Source organism: Cryptotermes secundus, unplaced genomic scaffold (genome assembly GCF_002891405.2).
Source record: "Cryptotermes secundus unplaced genomic scaffold, Csec_1.0 scaffold780, whole genome shotgun sequence".
Taxonomy (NCBI): Eukaryota; Metazoa; Arthropoda; class Insecta; order Blattodea; family Kalotermitidae; genus Cryptotermes; species Cryptotermes secundus.
Window position 1 is genome coordinate 799,999 of NW_019727405.1, and position 16,995 is coordinate 816,993.

At 38.1% G+C, this 16,995-nt stretch overlaps 1 protein-coding gene across 2 annotated transcripts in view; it reads left to right on the top strand.

The window, feature by feature from the left end:
- LOC111864742 (furin-like protease 2) overlaps nt 1–16,995 on the top strand; it is a 372,580-nt gene that overhangs the window by 346,264 nt on the left and 9,321 nt on the right. For both annotated transcript variants that reach the window (XR_002842847.1, XM_023852235.1), the window contains exons 11-15: nt 5,061–5,248; nt 8,629–8,785; nt 11,970–12,241; nt 12,577–12,853; nt 15,646–15,845. Coding sequence is in view for 1 of the 2 variants with exons in the window: in XM_023852235.1 (XP_023708003.1) it covers nt 5,061–5,248; nt 8,629–8,785; nt 11,970–12,241; nt 12,577–12,853; nt 15,646–15,845 (1,094 nt within the window). In the remaining variant the exon portion in view is untranslated. The remainder of the gene's footprint in view (nt 1–5,060; nt 5,249–8,628; nt 8,786–11,969; nt 12,242–12,576; nt 12,854–15,645; nt 15,846–16,995) is intronic.

The following is a 16,995-nucleotide window of genomic DNA, read 5'->3' on the forward strand; positions in this document are numbered from 1 at the left end:
TACTGGTTTTGAACCAGGGATCTTGTGAACACTAAGCTGATGTCTTACCCCAAGACCACCAGCTCCACTGAAATTTATTTACTTTTATCTTCCTCTTATGCTACATCTTCGGTTATAAATCCAGAAAAATCAATTAACTTACTTCCTAAATCACAAAACTATACTTGGTTTCGAACCTTCCAACTCTTCTTCACTATGCCGGTGTTTTACCAATAGGCCACCAATGGCACGGAAATTTTAGACATTTAATCTTCCTCTTAAGTTACATGTTGCTCTGTAATTAAATAAAAATCTCATTACAAAAATACTTCTGTTTTCGAACCACGGTCCTTATATTTACAACGCGGGTGCCTTACCGCTAGACCACCAGACCATGTATTCTGTAGCGTTCTGCGATCGTCCTTATATTGTAGAATTTGGTTTATAGCTGCAGAAAAATCATATTCATTTATTCACTTTTCAATTTCTATTGACAAAAGACACAGTGGTCTAGAACCCAGTACCTTCCCACTACTACGCCATTGTCTTACCCACGTACCACCAGATCTATATAGATTTGTTACCTTCACGTTCCTTATATAGTACCACTTGCTTCCTACATGTACAAATTTCTTACATTCCTTTTTTTCACACAAAAATAGTCATGTCCTCCAACCATGTAACTTCTGAACCATACACCAGTGCCTTACCAAAGGCCCACCATGGTTATGGCAAATATTTGCTTTCGTCTTCCACATATCCTACCGCTTCGTTTCTACAAAATTCCTCATTACTTCTTGCTTCGTTTCAAAGTCATTTTACGACTGATGGTTTGCCAGTCACTTTCTCTTGATTTAGAGCCCATTCAGACGCTGATTACCAGATCTTAGTCTTGAAGTAAACTTCACTGTTTGGCCTTTAATCTTTAACGTCCGATGTGAACCGTTCAGGACAGTGATGAGTAAGGAAATCGCGCACACACGCCGCTAGTAGAAGCGCATGCGTAATTACCAGACCGACTTGAGTAAAACCCTAATCGAGGAATTAAAGTGATACCTAAGTGAACAACAACAAAAAGAGTATAAGTATGAGTTATCCCCAAACTCATCCACGAGCCAGTACTTTTATTGCAGGTTCTGCAGATTAATGCGTTAAAAATATATAGTAAAATTCGATGTACATACCTTTTTTTGTTATCTGCTTGATGTATATATAGGCTGAAATGAAACTACAGTATTCGATTTCACTACGAACGCACAGAAAACAGATTGCTCTGTGTATCTCAGCCACGATGCAGCTGTCTGTTCACGCCCATAGAAAGGGCAATAATCTCTTGCAGCTATAACGGAAGGTGTTAGCACTGAAGAAGGGACCCCTCTAGCCATTTCTTGAATAGCCATGCTTTCATTCTTCAGGCATTTAGTGAAAAGATTCGAAAATCTGAAGAGTGTAACAAAGATATAAGGTTTTCCAGCAGAGAACCAAATGATTTTATTGCTTCCATCTGTTTTATGGCACCAGAGACTGCTAAAATTTGTCAAGTGTTACAAACAGAAACGAATTTGTAATGCAGAATAACTCTGTGAAGAACTGCGACACCAATTTTGCAGTATGCCTCAAAATTAAAAGAAAAAATTGAAAATAGAGTATAACTTTTTGAATAAAATTTTTTAATCTTTCGTTGTAATATGCGACACTATGTTCTTTGCTGATACAAACAAAGCTAATTCCATCCATTTGCCATAAAAATTGTGTTAGACAGCATTTTTAAACACAATGCTTAAAATTGTTTAAGCGCCCTAACAGGAACGGGCATTTAAATGCAGAGTAGCAACGTGCATTTAAACGCGCTTCAGCAGCGGCCATTTAAATAAACTCCGGCCAGCTCGAGCTTACCACCATTTCAAAAGCCCGGCATTTAAAACATTACCTTTATACCCATTGTACTTTGTCAGCATTGTATGTATATATCTTGGCATTCAAACACATACTGTAATAGTGGCTTCTGATCGTACTGATGTCCCTCTGAGGAAGGTCTGTAAAGACCGAAACATGTAAGGGATGAAGGATTGAAATAAGAAAAATCTTTGCTAGTCACACTGGATGGAACTGTTTAACCTCTTATGAAAATATGACCTTGTTTGAACTAATACAAAGTGTCACAGAGACAAGTACATGGCAGTTTGATATGGTTAATTTTGCCAATATACAATTTATGTATATCCAAATAAGATATGAATTCACTATATGAGTACTTCTAATTTATTTTCTTAATGCTAATTAAATACTGTAAAACATACTGTGTTGTTCCTTGTGTTAATGGCTAAGGAAGAAACTGTGCTACAGGGTATGATTGATAGACTAATCAAAATTGGAAGGTGCTATGGCATGGAAATGAATGTGGAAAAAACAAAAGTAATGAAAATTTTGAGACAACCAACCCCAGTCACAATAAAGATAGACTAAAAACAACTGGAGAATGTGAAATGTTTTAAATATTTGGGTAGCTTGTTAACAGATGATGGAAGGTGTACTTGTGAAATTAAATTAAGGATTGCCATGGCAAAAGCTGCATTTAGCAAGAAGAAGAATCTTTTTACCAGAAAATTGGACTTAAATTTGAGAAAGAAACTAGTGAAATGCTATGTTTGGAGCATTGCTTTGTATGGGGCTGAAACCTGGACAATTAGGGCAGTACATCAGAAACACTTGGAAAGCTTCGAAATGTGGTGTTGGAGAAGGATGGAGAAGATCAGCTGGACCAATTATATGAGAAATGAAGAAGTGTTATTTAGAGTCAGTGAGCAGAGGAATATCCTACACGAAATAAGAAAACAGAAGGCTAATTGGATTGGTCATATCTTACGCGGTAACTGCCTTCTAAGAGAAGTTACTGAAGGAAAGATAGAGGGGCGGATAGAAGTGACCAGAAGACGAGGAAGAAGACGTAAGAAGATGCTGGATGACCTTGGGGATGGAAGAGGATATTTTCATTTGAAGGAGAAAGCTCTAGATTGCATCAAGTGGAGGAACTCTTTTGGAAGAGACTGTGGACCTGTCATCTTGACAGATTACTGATGAATGAATGGATATGTATCTGAACATTCCAGCACTTCACCTCTCAAGAACCACACATCAATGCTACACAACAGCATTGTACTCATGCTTCAAGAAAACAATCATAACACAGGAATACACGGTACATTACTATGGACCCACTGTCACGAACATTGCATTTGGCAATGGTTCACATCATTGAACTTTTTTTTTATTGCTAATGGGGTGGGACTAAGTCCATTGTACTGCAGGCACTTCTGGCCTATTGTACCAGCCCTAGATGATAGGTGAGGGTGATTGTGGAGCAATTGGTGGAATGAAGATTGGCAGGGGAAACCAAAGTACTCAAAGAAAACCTTCCCCAGCACCACTTTGTCCACCACAAATCCCACTTGACCAGACCCGGGATCGAACCCGGGCCGCCACAGTGAGAAGCGAGCGACTAACCGCTTGAGCTATGGTGTGGCCCATCATTGAACTTTAATATAACATTAGTTTGAACTTTCTATAAAAATGTAATTTCTTAGGTATTATAAATCTCTTATCCATACATATAAATTGTAAAGTTCCCTTTAATATCTGGTTTCCCCGTTGAAGGTAGCCATTTGGAAAAAAAAAACATTTTGAGGTTTTAACAGTATTTAGTGTGCATAAGAAAATTAATTAATTCTAGTCAGGTAGTGACTTCACATCTTACATAAGTATACAGCAGCATTAGGGTGTCAAAATAAGTGCCCATAGAAAATGCATTCATACCACAAGATAATACATATGGGAAATCATCTCCAGGCTTTCTGTTCCTGGAAAACACTGCAAAATATTCAGCCTTAAATTTTTTTATTCACTCCCTTCTACAATTGTTGCAGCCAACTGGCTGTTTGTTTCTCATTGTCCATACATTGGTTCAAATTCTGGCACTTAAGGTTATTGTAATGTAAGGAAATAAATATTTCTAGATGCACCACATTTCACTTTATAAGCATATTTTAATATCCTGAAGTGATGTGGTTGAAGCATGACAAGTACGTATAAGGTCTTAAGATCTGAGGTATTCATGTTTGTAAAGATTCATACTTTACTCTTCTGGGTTATAATATGATAGGCAAGTTCCATAATTCTGGGGAAACAGTGCTGCCATCTTTAGGGCAGAACTGAATCCAGGATACACTTTTCAGATTTGCTAGTATTATAATGAAATGTTAACATGTTCGATCACATGTGACACAGCATACTTCATGTGCTGTGTGACCCACTGGGGCCACACTCTAAAAATTATTAAAATAAACAAACTGCATAACAGTTAGCAACTATGATCATATTATGAACCTGGATTAAAATATAGACCCGCATTGCAGATGGAACCTGAAGGAGAATTCTTGAATTATGTGGCAGGACTCAACATGTTGTACTGCTGCTACATATTAGCAACAGATTTAACATTACATGCAGTTTTTAATAAGTTTGTAACTGAGCAACGTAGTGGGAGTGGGAACATTTCTGACTTGTATTCTGAAGGTGCTTGGTTTAAATCTTGGCCAGAACACCACTCTCATGTTTGAGGTTTCTCATGATTATCCTCAGTTCCAGAATAGTACCCTAATGTAGACCATGATGCTTCTGTCTACGTCATTTTTGAGTCATTATTCGCTGTTATTTGATCATTTGAGGCTATGTAGTGTGAGTTGCTGATAGCTCTCAGTGCCAATGGGGGGGACAAGCCAGGCAGCTTCCCCCATCCTTCATCACAAAAATAGATTTTTGGAGAAAAGTCGGGGTTGAAATAAGATGAAAATCACTAAATATAAATACTAACAAATTAAAAATGCTAAAATAATTCTTCTATCCTCAGTACTATATAGTGCTCAGTTAAATTATTCCGATATGTTTGCTCCCCCACACATGAAATCCTGGCAATGCTAATGCTGGCAGCATCATTCAAAAACTACAGATGAATTAATAACAAATAAATATAGACCAATGAGAGATATCTGTATACTTTCATCAGTGTACATTATATTACACAGCACGTGTGTGAGTCGGTGTCCACCTCGCAGCTTCCCGAACCAGGGTGGCGTGTGCTGGCCATGCCATGATTCTTGTGAAACCTGCGCTGGTGCAGGCCAGGACAGTTGTCTCACATGTGCCCCTGCACATCTGCTTGTAACCGATCTTGCCGTCTGCCTGCAACAGTGCCCTGAAGGATATTATGAAAGTATGATTATAATGTGTATTTGTACTTCTGTTTCAGTAGCTTATCTAACACAGTGTAAAGATTAAATTGTAAAATTCTGGTCAAATTAAAAATTCAACTCAAACATTGAGATCATGACTTGTATTGGCAATGCTGTACTGATTTAAAAAAGTCTCTGCAGTTTATTTGGCATGAATTTCTAATCAACATATTAATATCTTTTAGGGTACCTTAAAACATTCAAGATATCTATCATGAGTTGAAATGTAGATAAAAAGAACTGATAAAATGCTGGCATTTCACAAATTGTCAATGAATAATCCGTCGAGTGTAACAACGTTCTTAGGTCACTTATTTATTTCACTCGCCTTACATGTTTCGGTTCAAAAGAACCATCATCAGAGGCACGTTACAAACACATGAAACCACTGGCGTTGTATTGTACACAGTATGTAAGCTGCGTGATCTGCTACAGATGTCGGAGTGTAAAAGCACAACACTTTCTAGTGACGTTGAATGCATGTACGCCTCTTGCATTCCATCCAGAGAATGCCCTCAAATTGAGCCGTCAATGTTAAAATATTTAAAAACTTAAAACATTTGAAATAAAATTTGGCTCCTTCTTGTTGATTCGTCCCGGTGATGGGAATCGTCAACTTGAGGTTGTGTATGCTTTTGGTCGGATGTGTCTTACGCGTTGTGTGTTGTGTACTGTGTACATTATACAACGCCAGTGGTTTCATGTGTTTGTAACGTGCCTCTGATGATGGTTCTTTTGAACCGAAACATGTAAGGCGAGTGAAATAAATAAGTGACCTAAGAACGTTGTTACACTCGACGGATTATTCATTGACAATTTGTGATTGATAGTGTAACGGACCAAATATGAAACAATTCAAATGCTGGCATTTATTTCAATGCTGCTGTGATAAAATAAAATTTGGTTTATATAAGAAATTGACTTAAACATTTAGCTGCTTGTCATTTCAACTTTTCAGTTGAGTGTAAATATAGGTAAACATTGTTCATAAATAAAAATTGGGATGTCACATGCAGCTGTTTAATATCTGTGTTTGAATAAATCTACATATTTTGTCATGAATTCATTATGTCATCATATTGCCAACCTAATATTACATCAAAATTGTATTTTAAAACAGTATCTTTAAAATATTTAAAATTGTTAAAAATTGTATTCTCTCCTAGCAGTTATTATAGTGACTGGCTACAGGCTGAATAACCGAGGGGTCAGAGTTCGAGACCCGGGGCCAAGAATTTTCTGTTCTCCATGTCATCCAGACTGGCTCTGGGGTCCACCCAACCTCCTATCAAATTGGTATCAGGGACTTTTTCCCCAGGCGTAAAGCAGCAGGGGTGTGAAGCTGACCACTCATCTCCAGCTAGTGCCAAGGTCAAGAAAATATGGATCTATACATCCACTCCCCCATATGCCTTCATGGCATAGTGCTTAATTGGTTAAACACCGGGATGACTTTAGCTTCTTTTTAAACCTTTTACCTTGTAGTCTGGTAGAAAGATACAGATATTCGGGGGAACATGCTATCTTGGTCTTCAGAGCAGATAACCACTGCTGCCCCAAAGATAGAGGCATCATTTTCCTCCAGAACAATGCGACATTGCCAATTTACTGGTAGCTGCCCTTCATGTCACAGAGTAGCATACTCTTGAAGACAATGCTCTTCATATTTACTGCTGTGAGAACCTCAAACCACTAACTGAAGACTCTGATTTAGCAATAATGGTTTTGGCTTATGTTCAGAATGTTTGAATCTTATGCAGGACACTATTTATCCTGACTGAAGATTTTCATGGCTTTTTCCTCAGTCCTTACAGGCAATTATAGAACTTTGATTAGGCCATGATTATTTTCACCCAAATCCTTTACAGTTCCTCGTTCATCAGTAATTCTACCATTCAGTGCTCTGCAGACTAGCTACTCTCAGCTTCATAAAATTAACCAAAAACCATATCATCTCACCTTTATAATCATAGGTTACAAGAAGTATGAATATAATGCTTTGAATTCATGACAAAACTTGTAAGACATATTTGAATATTGATTTTTAACAATTGTATTTTACAGTCTAGTTAGTTATGAACAGTTACAATTAACGAAATATATGGAAGATGTAAATGTAACTGAATGCATCTTTTGTTGTTTCGTGTAATAATAGAAAATGTTTTTCTAGAGAGAACAGAAATCTTAAATCAATGGATTAACAAGCACTGTTATTTTAATTAAAATAATTTTCCATGAATCATGAAATAAAAATTGTATATGATAAAAAAAACAAATTACATCTATATCCAATATTAAATTTCTTGGAATATTCATTGATGATATAATGAGCTTGAAATACCACATTGAATATCTTAGTTCAAAACTAAGTGCAGTCTGCTACATACTAAGATCGTTTAAACCATACACATCCATAAATACTTTAAAAATGGTTTATCACTCTTATTTTAATTCTGTTATAAATTATGGTTTACCCCTTTGGGGTAATTCATCCCAAAGTATAAAAATTTCTAGAATGCAAAAGATTATAATTAGAATTATGTTTGGATGCAGAAGGAGGGATTCGTGCAGAAACTTATTTAGAGAATTAGAAATCTTGCCTCTGGCATCCCAGTACATACTATCTCTCATGCTCTTTGTGATAAAAACAGAAACAAATTCATAGTAAATTCAGAGATTCATAGAATAAATACCAGACAGCAAAATAATCTCCATCAACCTCTTGTAAATTTGAGTAAATATCAAAAAGGAGTTTATTGTTTAGGAACAAAGGTCTATAATAATCTACCACAACATATTAAGGATATATCAAGTGACACTAAGAGTTTTGAGGTACAATTAAAACAATTTTACATTTACGAGTACATTCATTTTATTCATTACAGGAATATTTCTGTGATACATCTTTTTAAGATGCAAGTAGCTGTCTTGCTTTACAAATAAAAGAAGACAAGATTGGCAGTCTGTGTTTGGTTTTTAGTTGCTGATTTTAGATATACACAATCTTTATATCACTGTATACTACTAGTCTTTATTTCAATTTATTATACTATTAATGTATGCTATTCAAAACTCATTAATGACATTGTGTCATTATTGAATTTTGAATTAATAAGGGTTGGATAAAACTGTACAAATTGTATAAGGTTTGCCATTGCTCTTATTACTAAAATTAACTTGTTTTATTATATTGTATATGTTTATCAGTATTGTATTACAAATGTGTATGCTACTGGATGACAGCTGTAATTCTTAGTTGTGACTGTAACTAGGACGATCTCCACATCCACATGAGAATGTACTCTCGACAGGATTTATGGAAGGTGAATAATGAAATGAAATGAAGTGATTTTACTTTCAGATTATGACCAGAATACATGTGTACCATGTGAACCAAACTGTGCCAGCTGTCAGGAACGACCAGACCATTGCACCAGTTGTGACCATCATCTTGTTCTTCATGATAACAAGTGTTATGCAGCATGTCCCATGTATACCTATGAGACAGAAGATTATGGGTATGCTTCCTTAAATGAATCTGCATTATGTACTACTAGAGGCAATGTAAAAAATAGTGAAATGAAGTGTAATGTTGGTAATACTCTGTTATTCAGTGCATATGATGTATTTTTTTTATAAACATAGCGATGAGATGGACAGATTCTGGTAAATCCAGTTGCAAATACATTTTCCTATTTATTATGCATTCTTTGCTCAGAATGTATGAAGTGAGGTTGTGCTCAATTAGCCATTCACTCCTGCTTGCTGGACATGCACACACACAGAGAGCTATACAAGATGGTTCAAATATGAGCAGGACTGATTTTTTTTTGTAAACAAGCTGCACTGCACAGCAGCTGTGCGACCTTGAGAGAGTGAAGCCACAACCTCTACCCTCCCTCCTCTTAGGGTTAGAACCTGTTCAGTCCTGTCTGGAAGTTGCTAGAGTGATGAGAGAACAGAAGGTACCGCGGAGTGTGGAACAACGCATTGTGATCAAATTCCTCGTTGGAGAAAACGTCCAGTCCACTGAAATTCACCACAGACTCCAACAACAGTATGGGGAAGAGTGTCTCTCATGGACCCATGTGTTTGAGTGGTGTAAGTGCTTCAGAGAGGGCAGAGAGCGAGTGGAGAATGAACTGCATGATCGTTGGCTGCAAACATCCATCATCGAGCCGAACATTGATCGTGCAGACGTGCTTATTCGTGAGAATAGGCACATCACTATCAAGGAACTTGGAGTAAGATCCGACCCAAGTGGAAGACAGGTGGAAAGCGGGTAGCCTTCCTTCAAGACAATGCACGCCCCCATATGGCCAAAACAACAATGGAAACCCTTTGGAAATTGAAATGGAACCTTCTGACACATCCGCCATACAGTCCCGACTTGGCCCCAAGTGATATCTACCTGTTCGGAAGGCTCAAATCAGACTTGCAAGGCATGTGGTTTGTGGACAACAATGCCATCATCCAGACTGTTCGGGAGTGGATACGCCGCCAACCACAAGTCTTTTTTTGGGGGGGGGCATCAGGATGCTTCCAGAAAGTTGGAAAAAATGTGTTGACTCCGGAGGGGAGTACGTTGAAGACTGACATGCGCAAGTAAGTGTTTGGCAATTATGTTTTTTTTTTTAAATCAGTCCCGGTCATATTTGAACCACCTAGTATATGTGCACACTCATGCACGCACACACACGTACTGGACTTTAGTCCACCCACAGAGATGCAGACGGTCAACATAATAAACAAACCCACTATAACACAGAAATTACAAATGTTGTCTGTTACCTGGAGAATGTTCACACCTAATATCAGTTACATTGTTACCATTTATTTTTAAAGAAAATCTTATTCAGTATGAACTTGAAAATAAAATTTCATAAATGTAATCGCTAAAAATATAAGTGGCCCCTGCTCTTACAAATAATTACATTCCTATAGGGAGTTCATGAAGCAGAGTTTCATATTGTGGACCACCCTGTAGGAACACTGCTATAATTTGGAAAGGGGATCCATTGACCAAGAAAAATAGGGAATTATGCTAAAAATGAGACATATGAGATTATGCTATAACCGTTAGAAATGCTATTATGCTATAAAAATGCCAGTAAGTAATTCTTTTAATAAACATTCCTCTGCATATCAGCCATGATTATTTTTGTATAAACAACAAAATTGTTAGAAAGGCAGAAAACCCTATGCAAGATTCACATGAAAGAGGATGTAAGGCAAACTGTCTAGGCAGTGTTGCATTTGTTTGTTTCCATTTTTGTTCAGAATGGATTTTGATGTGATTTTACATTAAATGATAAGCCAAGCACTTTATTGGAGAAGTTCAAATGAGTGAAACTTTCAATATGAATCTTTTTTAGAGTGAGACTATCCGTAATAGTCATCCCTAAGGCATGTTTTCTGCTACTGAATTGAACTTATTTACACAATTTCTTCTGAAATAATTACAAAATATGGTATAATCCTACAGAACTTTAAACTGCACTCTCTTGATGGCAAGTAGTATGATGCTTGTTTCTGTATAAACCCTAAAGACCGTTTTAGAGAACATATACTGTCTTTCTTGCTTGAAATATTGTGTTCATATTATGTTTTTTCATTATGTATTCATGATAGGTCTCTTTTTTTGGTTAAATATGTTCTATGTTACATGTCTGTTGAATTTCTGGTGTCTGATTTCTTATCTGTGTCATCAGCATCAGAACCTTCATCATTATATGAACCAATGAAAGGCAGATTATGGAGACAAATATTAAATGTTAATTTTTGAGAACATTTCTGTGAGCTGAGAGTAATGCACAGCAAGTTGAGGTGACTTGACAGCCATGGTGAAGGAAACATCTAGGGTAGATGACCTGAACAAACATCTCATAAGCTCAGAAGCAGAGAGATGGTAGCCCCACCACTGCAGCGCATGGCCAAAGAGAACTTTCTCCTACTGATAAGCCTCAAAGTTAAAATTGAAATAACTTTATAAGGCTCAGATATTGGAAGCTAGAACAGATGATTTGCCCAATCCTTGAAGTTGTTGTTGTTGTTGTTGTTGTTGTTGTTGTTATTATTATTATTATTATTATTACTGTTGTTGTCGTTGTCATTACTACTACTACTACTACTACTACTACTACTACTACTACTACTACTACTACTACTACTGTCTTCAGAGATGTGACACTTTGTAGTTTGGTAGATAGGAATCTGCTGCCTCCATCTTCAAACTAGAATAGTCTTCCTTTTAGCTGAAGATGGAGGCAGTAGATTCGTTTGAAACACTGATAAGCATCTACCGGACTACATGGTATCATGTCTTATATATCAGTTCCCAGAAGACATTAATCTTCATATTCACTACTGTAATGACCTCAAATCATAGGAGTTTAGCTTCATTTGTGAGGTACTGTGAAGAGTACTGTTCTGGGATGTGACACTGTAGAGTCTGGTTGAAGAGTGAACCAAGCACATAGAACTTTCTGTTTGCTTGTTGCTTTCTTGATTTACTCTTGGATCCTGAAGATGGAGTTAGTACATTCCTCCAAAATGTCAGTGAACTTCTATCAGACTTTGTGGCATCACATACTAGAAGGCGGTGCTCTTCTTGGTTTCATTCTTTTTTGGTCATTTGCTATAAGTTACACACAATCTGTTCATTTAATGCTCCAGTTTATGTAAGAAAACAAACACTTACAGTTGTTCATCATGTCACTCATCATGTGAGACTTGCAATGGGTCCAGTGAGACACAGTGCATCACGTGTCGGCCAGGCCGCTATGCTCTGTCAGGAACATGTTCAAATGTTTGTCCTGATGGATATTATGCTGACAAGAAGCGGCGTGAGTGCCTGAAGTGTCCTGTAGGATGCGCCACCTGCAACAGCATTGTCTGCTTGGCTTGCACTGAAGACTGGGTACTTAACAAGAAGGGAAGATGTGTTCCTGAAGGCAGCAAACACTGTGACTCAGGTATGTTAACTTAATTACATGGATGAGCAGCTAATATCAGTGGTTGTTTCTCATTTCACAAATGTTAGTAGTGTTAGATGAATGTAAATAATTGTGATAGGGTTGATAAGACAGGGGTTAAGCAAGTTTGCATAGTGAATAGCTCCACTATAAATCAACAGCTGGCTTGGAAATAGTAAATTAAGGGGTGAAATTATCTTCCCTAATATAAATATAAACCTACTGCTGCTGCTGCCACCACTGCTACCACTGCTGTTACTACTACCATTACTACCACCATCACTACCACCATCACTTTTATTAAACATATGAGTATTAATCTCTGTTATGTGCAGCGGAATTCTATGAGAATGGGCGATGTCGGCCATGCCACTCAACATGTGAGACGTGTGATGCTGCTACAGAGACAGGGTGCCTTACCTGTCCATCACCACTTGTTCTACATAATTCACAGTGCCTGGCTGTGTGCCTTGATGGGTCATACATGGAGCAGGGTGTGTGCACTCCTTGCCTGCACACCTGTCACCGCTGTGTGTCCCGCATCAACTGCACAGCATGTACTCCAGGCCTTCATCTGCAGAGTGGCGAGTGTCGAGCCACTTGCGCTGCAGGGTAAGAACACAGTAACTACAGTAACTGCTCTAAAAATCAAAGAAGTTGTTAAATGTGTAGCAAATGCTACCTTTTGATGCTGTCATATAAATAGTATGAAGTTGATGGTTTCAATAAAAAAAGATTGGTAAATACATTTGAAATGCATCTTCCCACATTTANTAACAATTCCCAGCACATTCACAATGTTATTGCTTATCAATTTACAATATGCAAATGCTACCTTTTGATGCTGTCATATAAATAGTGTGAAGTTGATGGTTTCAATAAAAAAAAGATTGGTAAATACATTTGAAATGCATCTTCCCACATTTACACAACAAACACTATAAATAAATTAAGGGCTAGTGAAGATATTGTAATGACAGGTAACGGCCAATCTCTTCTGGGATCCACAATTTTCATATGTCGTCTCCTTCGATGTCTGGTGGCGTCCTGCAGCCAGATTTCGGTCCCTATGCCGTTTCCTCAGTCCTCTGATCAGCATGATTGCAGCATCTTCCCTAGGGACTTCTTGATACTCCCCTACGGACTGCATCATTCCTGAATCGGGCTCAGTCTTCTCTGTATCTGCCTCCACCACTTCACAGCAGGCAGTCATCTCTTTTCACCATGCATTCCCATTGGCTTCCAACCTGTTTTCTCACATGTATTTCATTTCTGCTTGGATGGCCTCTTTGATTTTAATGTCTTCCTTTACTACCTTCAGATTGGCATCCATGTTCTCTTAATGTTCCGTTTCGGGTTTCACTCTCATCTGGTTGGCGTCTGTCTTGTCGTGGATGGCTTCCAGCCTTGCTGCCACTTCTTCTCGTTCGGTTGTCCATTCAGACTTCCATTTTTCTCTGTCCGCTTTCCATTTGGCCATCCTTTTTCTGAAGTCAGAATTTATTTTCTTTCGGTCGGCTTCCCACTTCGCAATCATCTTCTCTTCATAGCCTTTTCTTTCAGCTTTTCTTTCAATTTCCCTTCTCTCCATCATTTCATGTCTGCCCTTCTTCTTTGCCCAGTCAGCGTGTGACTTCTCTTCTGTTCTCTTCAGTTTCAGCTTGCAGCCTGGTCAGCAATGGTTCCATCTTTGTGTAGTGGGCTTGCGCCTCTTTTAGGTTGGTACTTATGAGATCCTCTGCTCACTTATCATTTCCCTTATTTGTTGCATTGTTTGTTCCATTTTTCTAGCATGGTGTTATAATTGCACAGTTCACTCTTCTGTCCAATAATCACTTCAGTCCATCAACTCCAATCCAATTATGGTGTATATAAGTCTGTAACCACTTTCTGACACCAATGTAATGTGTATCTTGGTAATGTGACAGTAAATAATCAGTTCTGGATTTGATAACTCAATTCATTCGATCATTTCCACATCATAAATACAATTTGATATTACACTAACACATCAACTATTGAACTGCCTTGAACAAGGACTGTCTGATGACTCTTGAACAGTGTTCACTGCTTAGCAACAGATATCATGTATTGTTGTCATGCATGTCCACCCATGCATTGCCTAGCAACAGACCCCCTATATTGTTGGATGCTTGTTGGTTAGAACATGTTTATGTATTTGACTCCTAGAAATGGCCCAGTCTGTCACAATATTTTTGCCCTTATAAATATTTAGTGTAGGCATCACATGTGCACAGAAAAATAAACAGATCTTCTGTTGAAATGGTTATGAAAATTCTCCAATACAGATGAGAATTGAAACAGTTTGACGAATAAATTCTGTAATATGAAATTTAATCAGATAGTTAATCCATTCTTGAGGTGTTTCATATGTACAGATGGGGTATGCAACATGTCTAAAATGTGTACTCACTGTTACCACAAAAAGTGGAGCAAATTCTGTCTGAATTTCTGGCTGTTGGCTACATTTCTAATAAATGTCATGACTGATAAAATTGGAACCACTGTTAACACTCATGAAAGCGGAATTAAGTTCCCTGTTCCTTCAAAGTAAACATAAAAAGTATGTAATAACGTTGTATGTAGAATACAAACACAAAAAAGTGACAGAGATGGACAGCAGCTGTAATGTGGAAGCTGAACAATTGGGTTCAGATCCCACTAGAGCCCAGCCACTAGCAAAAGTGGATTTCTTGGCAAAGAAGCTGCTAATTTTGTTCCATGCTTGCACCTTACACTGATGATGATGTAGCATGTAGGCCCATTACTGGGTAACAATCTCGAAACAAACAATGAAACAACATTCGCTGCTAGGCAACAGATTCTTAATAAGCAAGTATACAGAGCCATTACTGGGTAATGTCTTCACAGACAACATGTTCTCATGGAAATGCTTGGAGTACAATAATGAACAGTATTCTCTATGCAGTCCATGCTGAGATGTTGTAACCAAGACATATTTAGAAGTTAGTTGTAACAGAGTCAGTGAAGAAAAGACTTGGTCAATGCAGTAGAAAAGTCCCCCACTGTTAGAAGCCATTACCAGGAAATGACTAGTGAAGACACTGCAGGCTGGAAAACACTCAGTGTGTGCTCTAGTGATTTGATAAATATAGAAATTAGTTAGTTGTAGTTACGACCTGTAGGAGATCGGTAAATCCAATCTACATTCAAAAACTCTGTCAAGAGTCAAAGAATCATAAAACCAAATACTATATCTGGAAAAGCAGGGTTCGCATGGAAAATTCCTGGCTGTCAGGTATGTAAATTTTTATAAAAGTTGAAAAATTTCAATCCTTAGTACCTGTAAGGTTAAAGTCTGTGTTGCACTGTCATCAAATGAATTTAAACTTCATTTAAATTTCAATTTTAATGCCCTGTAGGTACTACAGTGACCGTGGTGTGTGTTCCAAATGCTACCTGAGCTGCATGACATGTAGCGGGCCACGACGGGACCAGTGTGTCACATGTCCTGGGGGGTGGCAGTTAGCTGCAGGAGAGTGTCATCCTGAATGTCCTGAAGGATTTTTCAAGTCAGATTATGGTTGCCAAAAATGTCACCACTATTGTCGTACCTGCAATGGTAAGTACAATGTAAAAGGTCCCTGTAACAAGCTGTGGAGGCCCATAGAATTGTGAGACATCGAGGCTCCTACATTTTCTGGACAATCGGCTCATGGATGGGGGTTAGCTTTATACACAAGCCACCCTTTACCCCAGGAAAATTCCTGGTACTCATTTCTCTTAGAGGCTGAGTCAACCCCAGGGCCATTGTGGCGAGAAGGATTAGGTCAATTGAAAAATTCAAGGACATCAATATTGAATGAGCAACCTCCCAGCTTGTAACATTGTGCCTCAACCAACTATGGTACTGCTGAATATGCAATTACTAGTAAACCCACTCATTTTTTATGTGCATTGCTGGAATTGATAAATAGCAGAGCTTTGGTTCATTTTTGATTGCCTGGAATCTTATGTATTTGGGAATTGAAAGTAAGGCTGTTAAATGCTTAGATCCAACATGGCTGAAGTGTTCAGCAAGTGGACTAGTATTAGGCTGTTGGATATGATGGAAAAAGTGTACACAGTCACAAAATTAGCCATGTTAGCTTAGAGGAACTGGGGTTTGATTCCTGGTAGGGATAGGGATATACAGGTTCGCTCTAAGGGCCACCCAGCCTCCTATCTAGTGAGTACCAAGGGACCCTTTCCCCAAGGGAAAAGCTGCCAGGACATGAAACTGGCCAGTTTATCACCACTTTTTCCCTCAGTATAATAAGAACTCTTAAAATGTATACTTCCTTCATTGAGTCACAGTCATTTTTCATACCCACCATACAATGCAGTGCACTCCCCATAACAGACATTTACATTACTGAATTTTGCCTTTACAGACCATGTAACCATAAAATTATTGCTAAGAACTATCAATTAACCCCAACAGAGATTTGATATATATACTATTAAAATTTGGGGGCACACAGTAGCGGTAGTTCATTGAGGCACTATGATATGAGCCGGAAGGTCGCGGGATCAAGTCCCAATGAGGTCGTTGGATTTTTTCAATTGACCTAATCCTTCCAGCCGCACTATGGCCCTGAGGTCGACTCAGCCTCTAACAGAAATAAGTATCAGGAATATTCTTGGGGGTAAAGGGCAGCCAGCGCATAGGGCTGACAACCTTGCCGCCATCTATTAGCCGAATGTCTAGAAAAATGTGGGAACCTCAACAT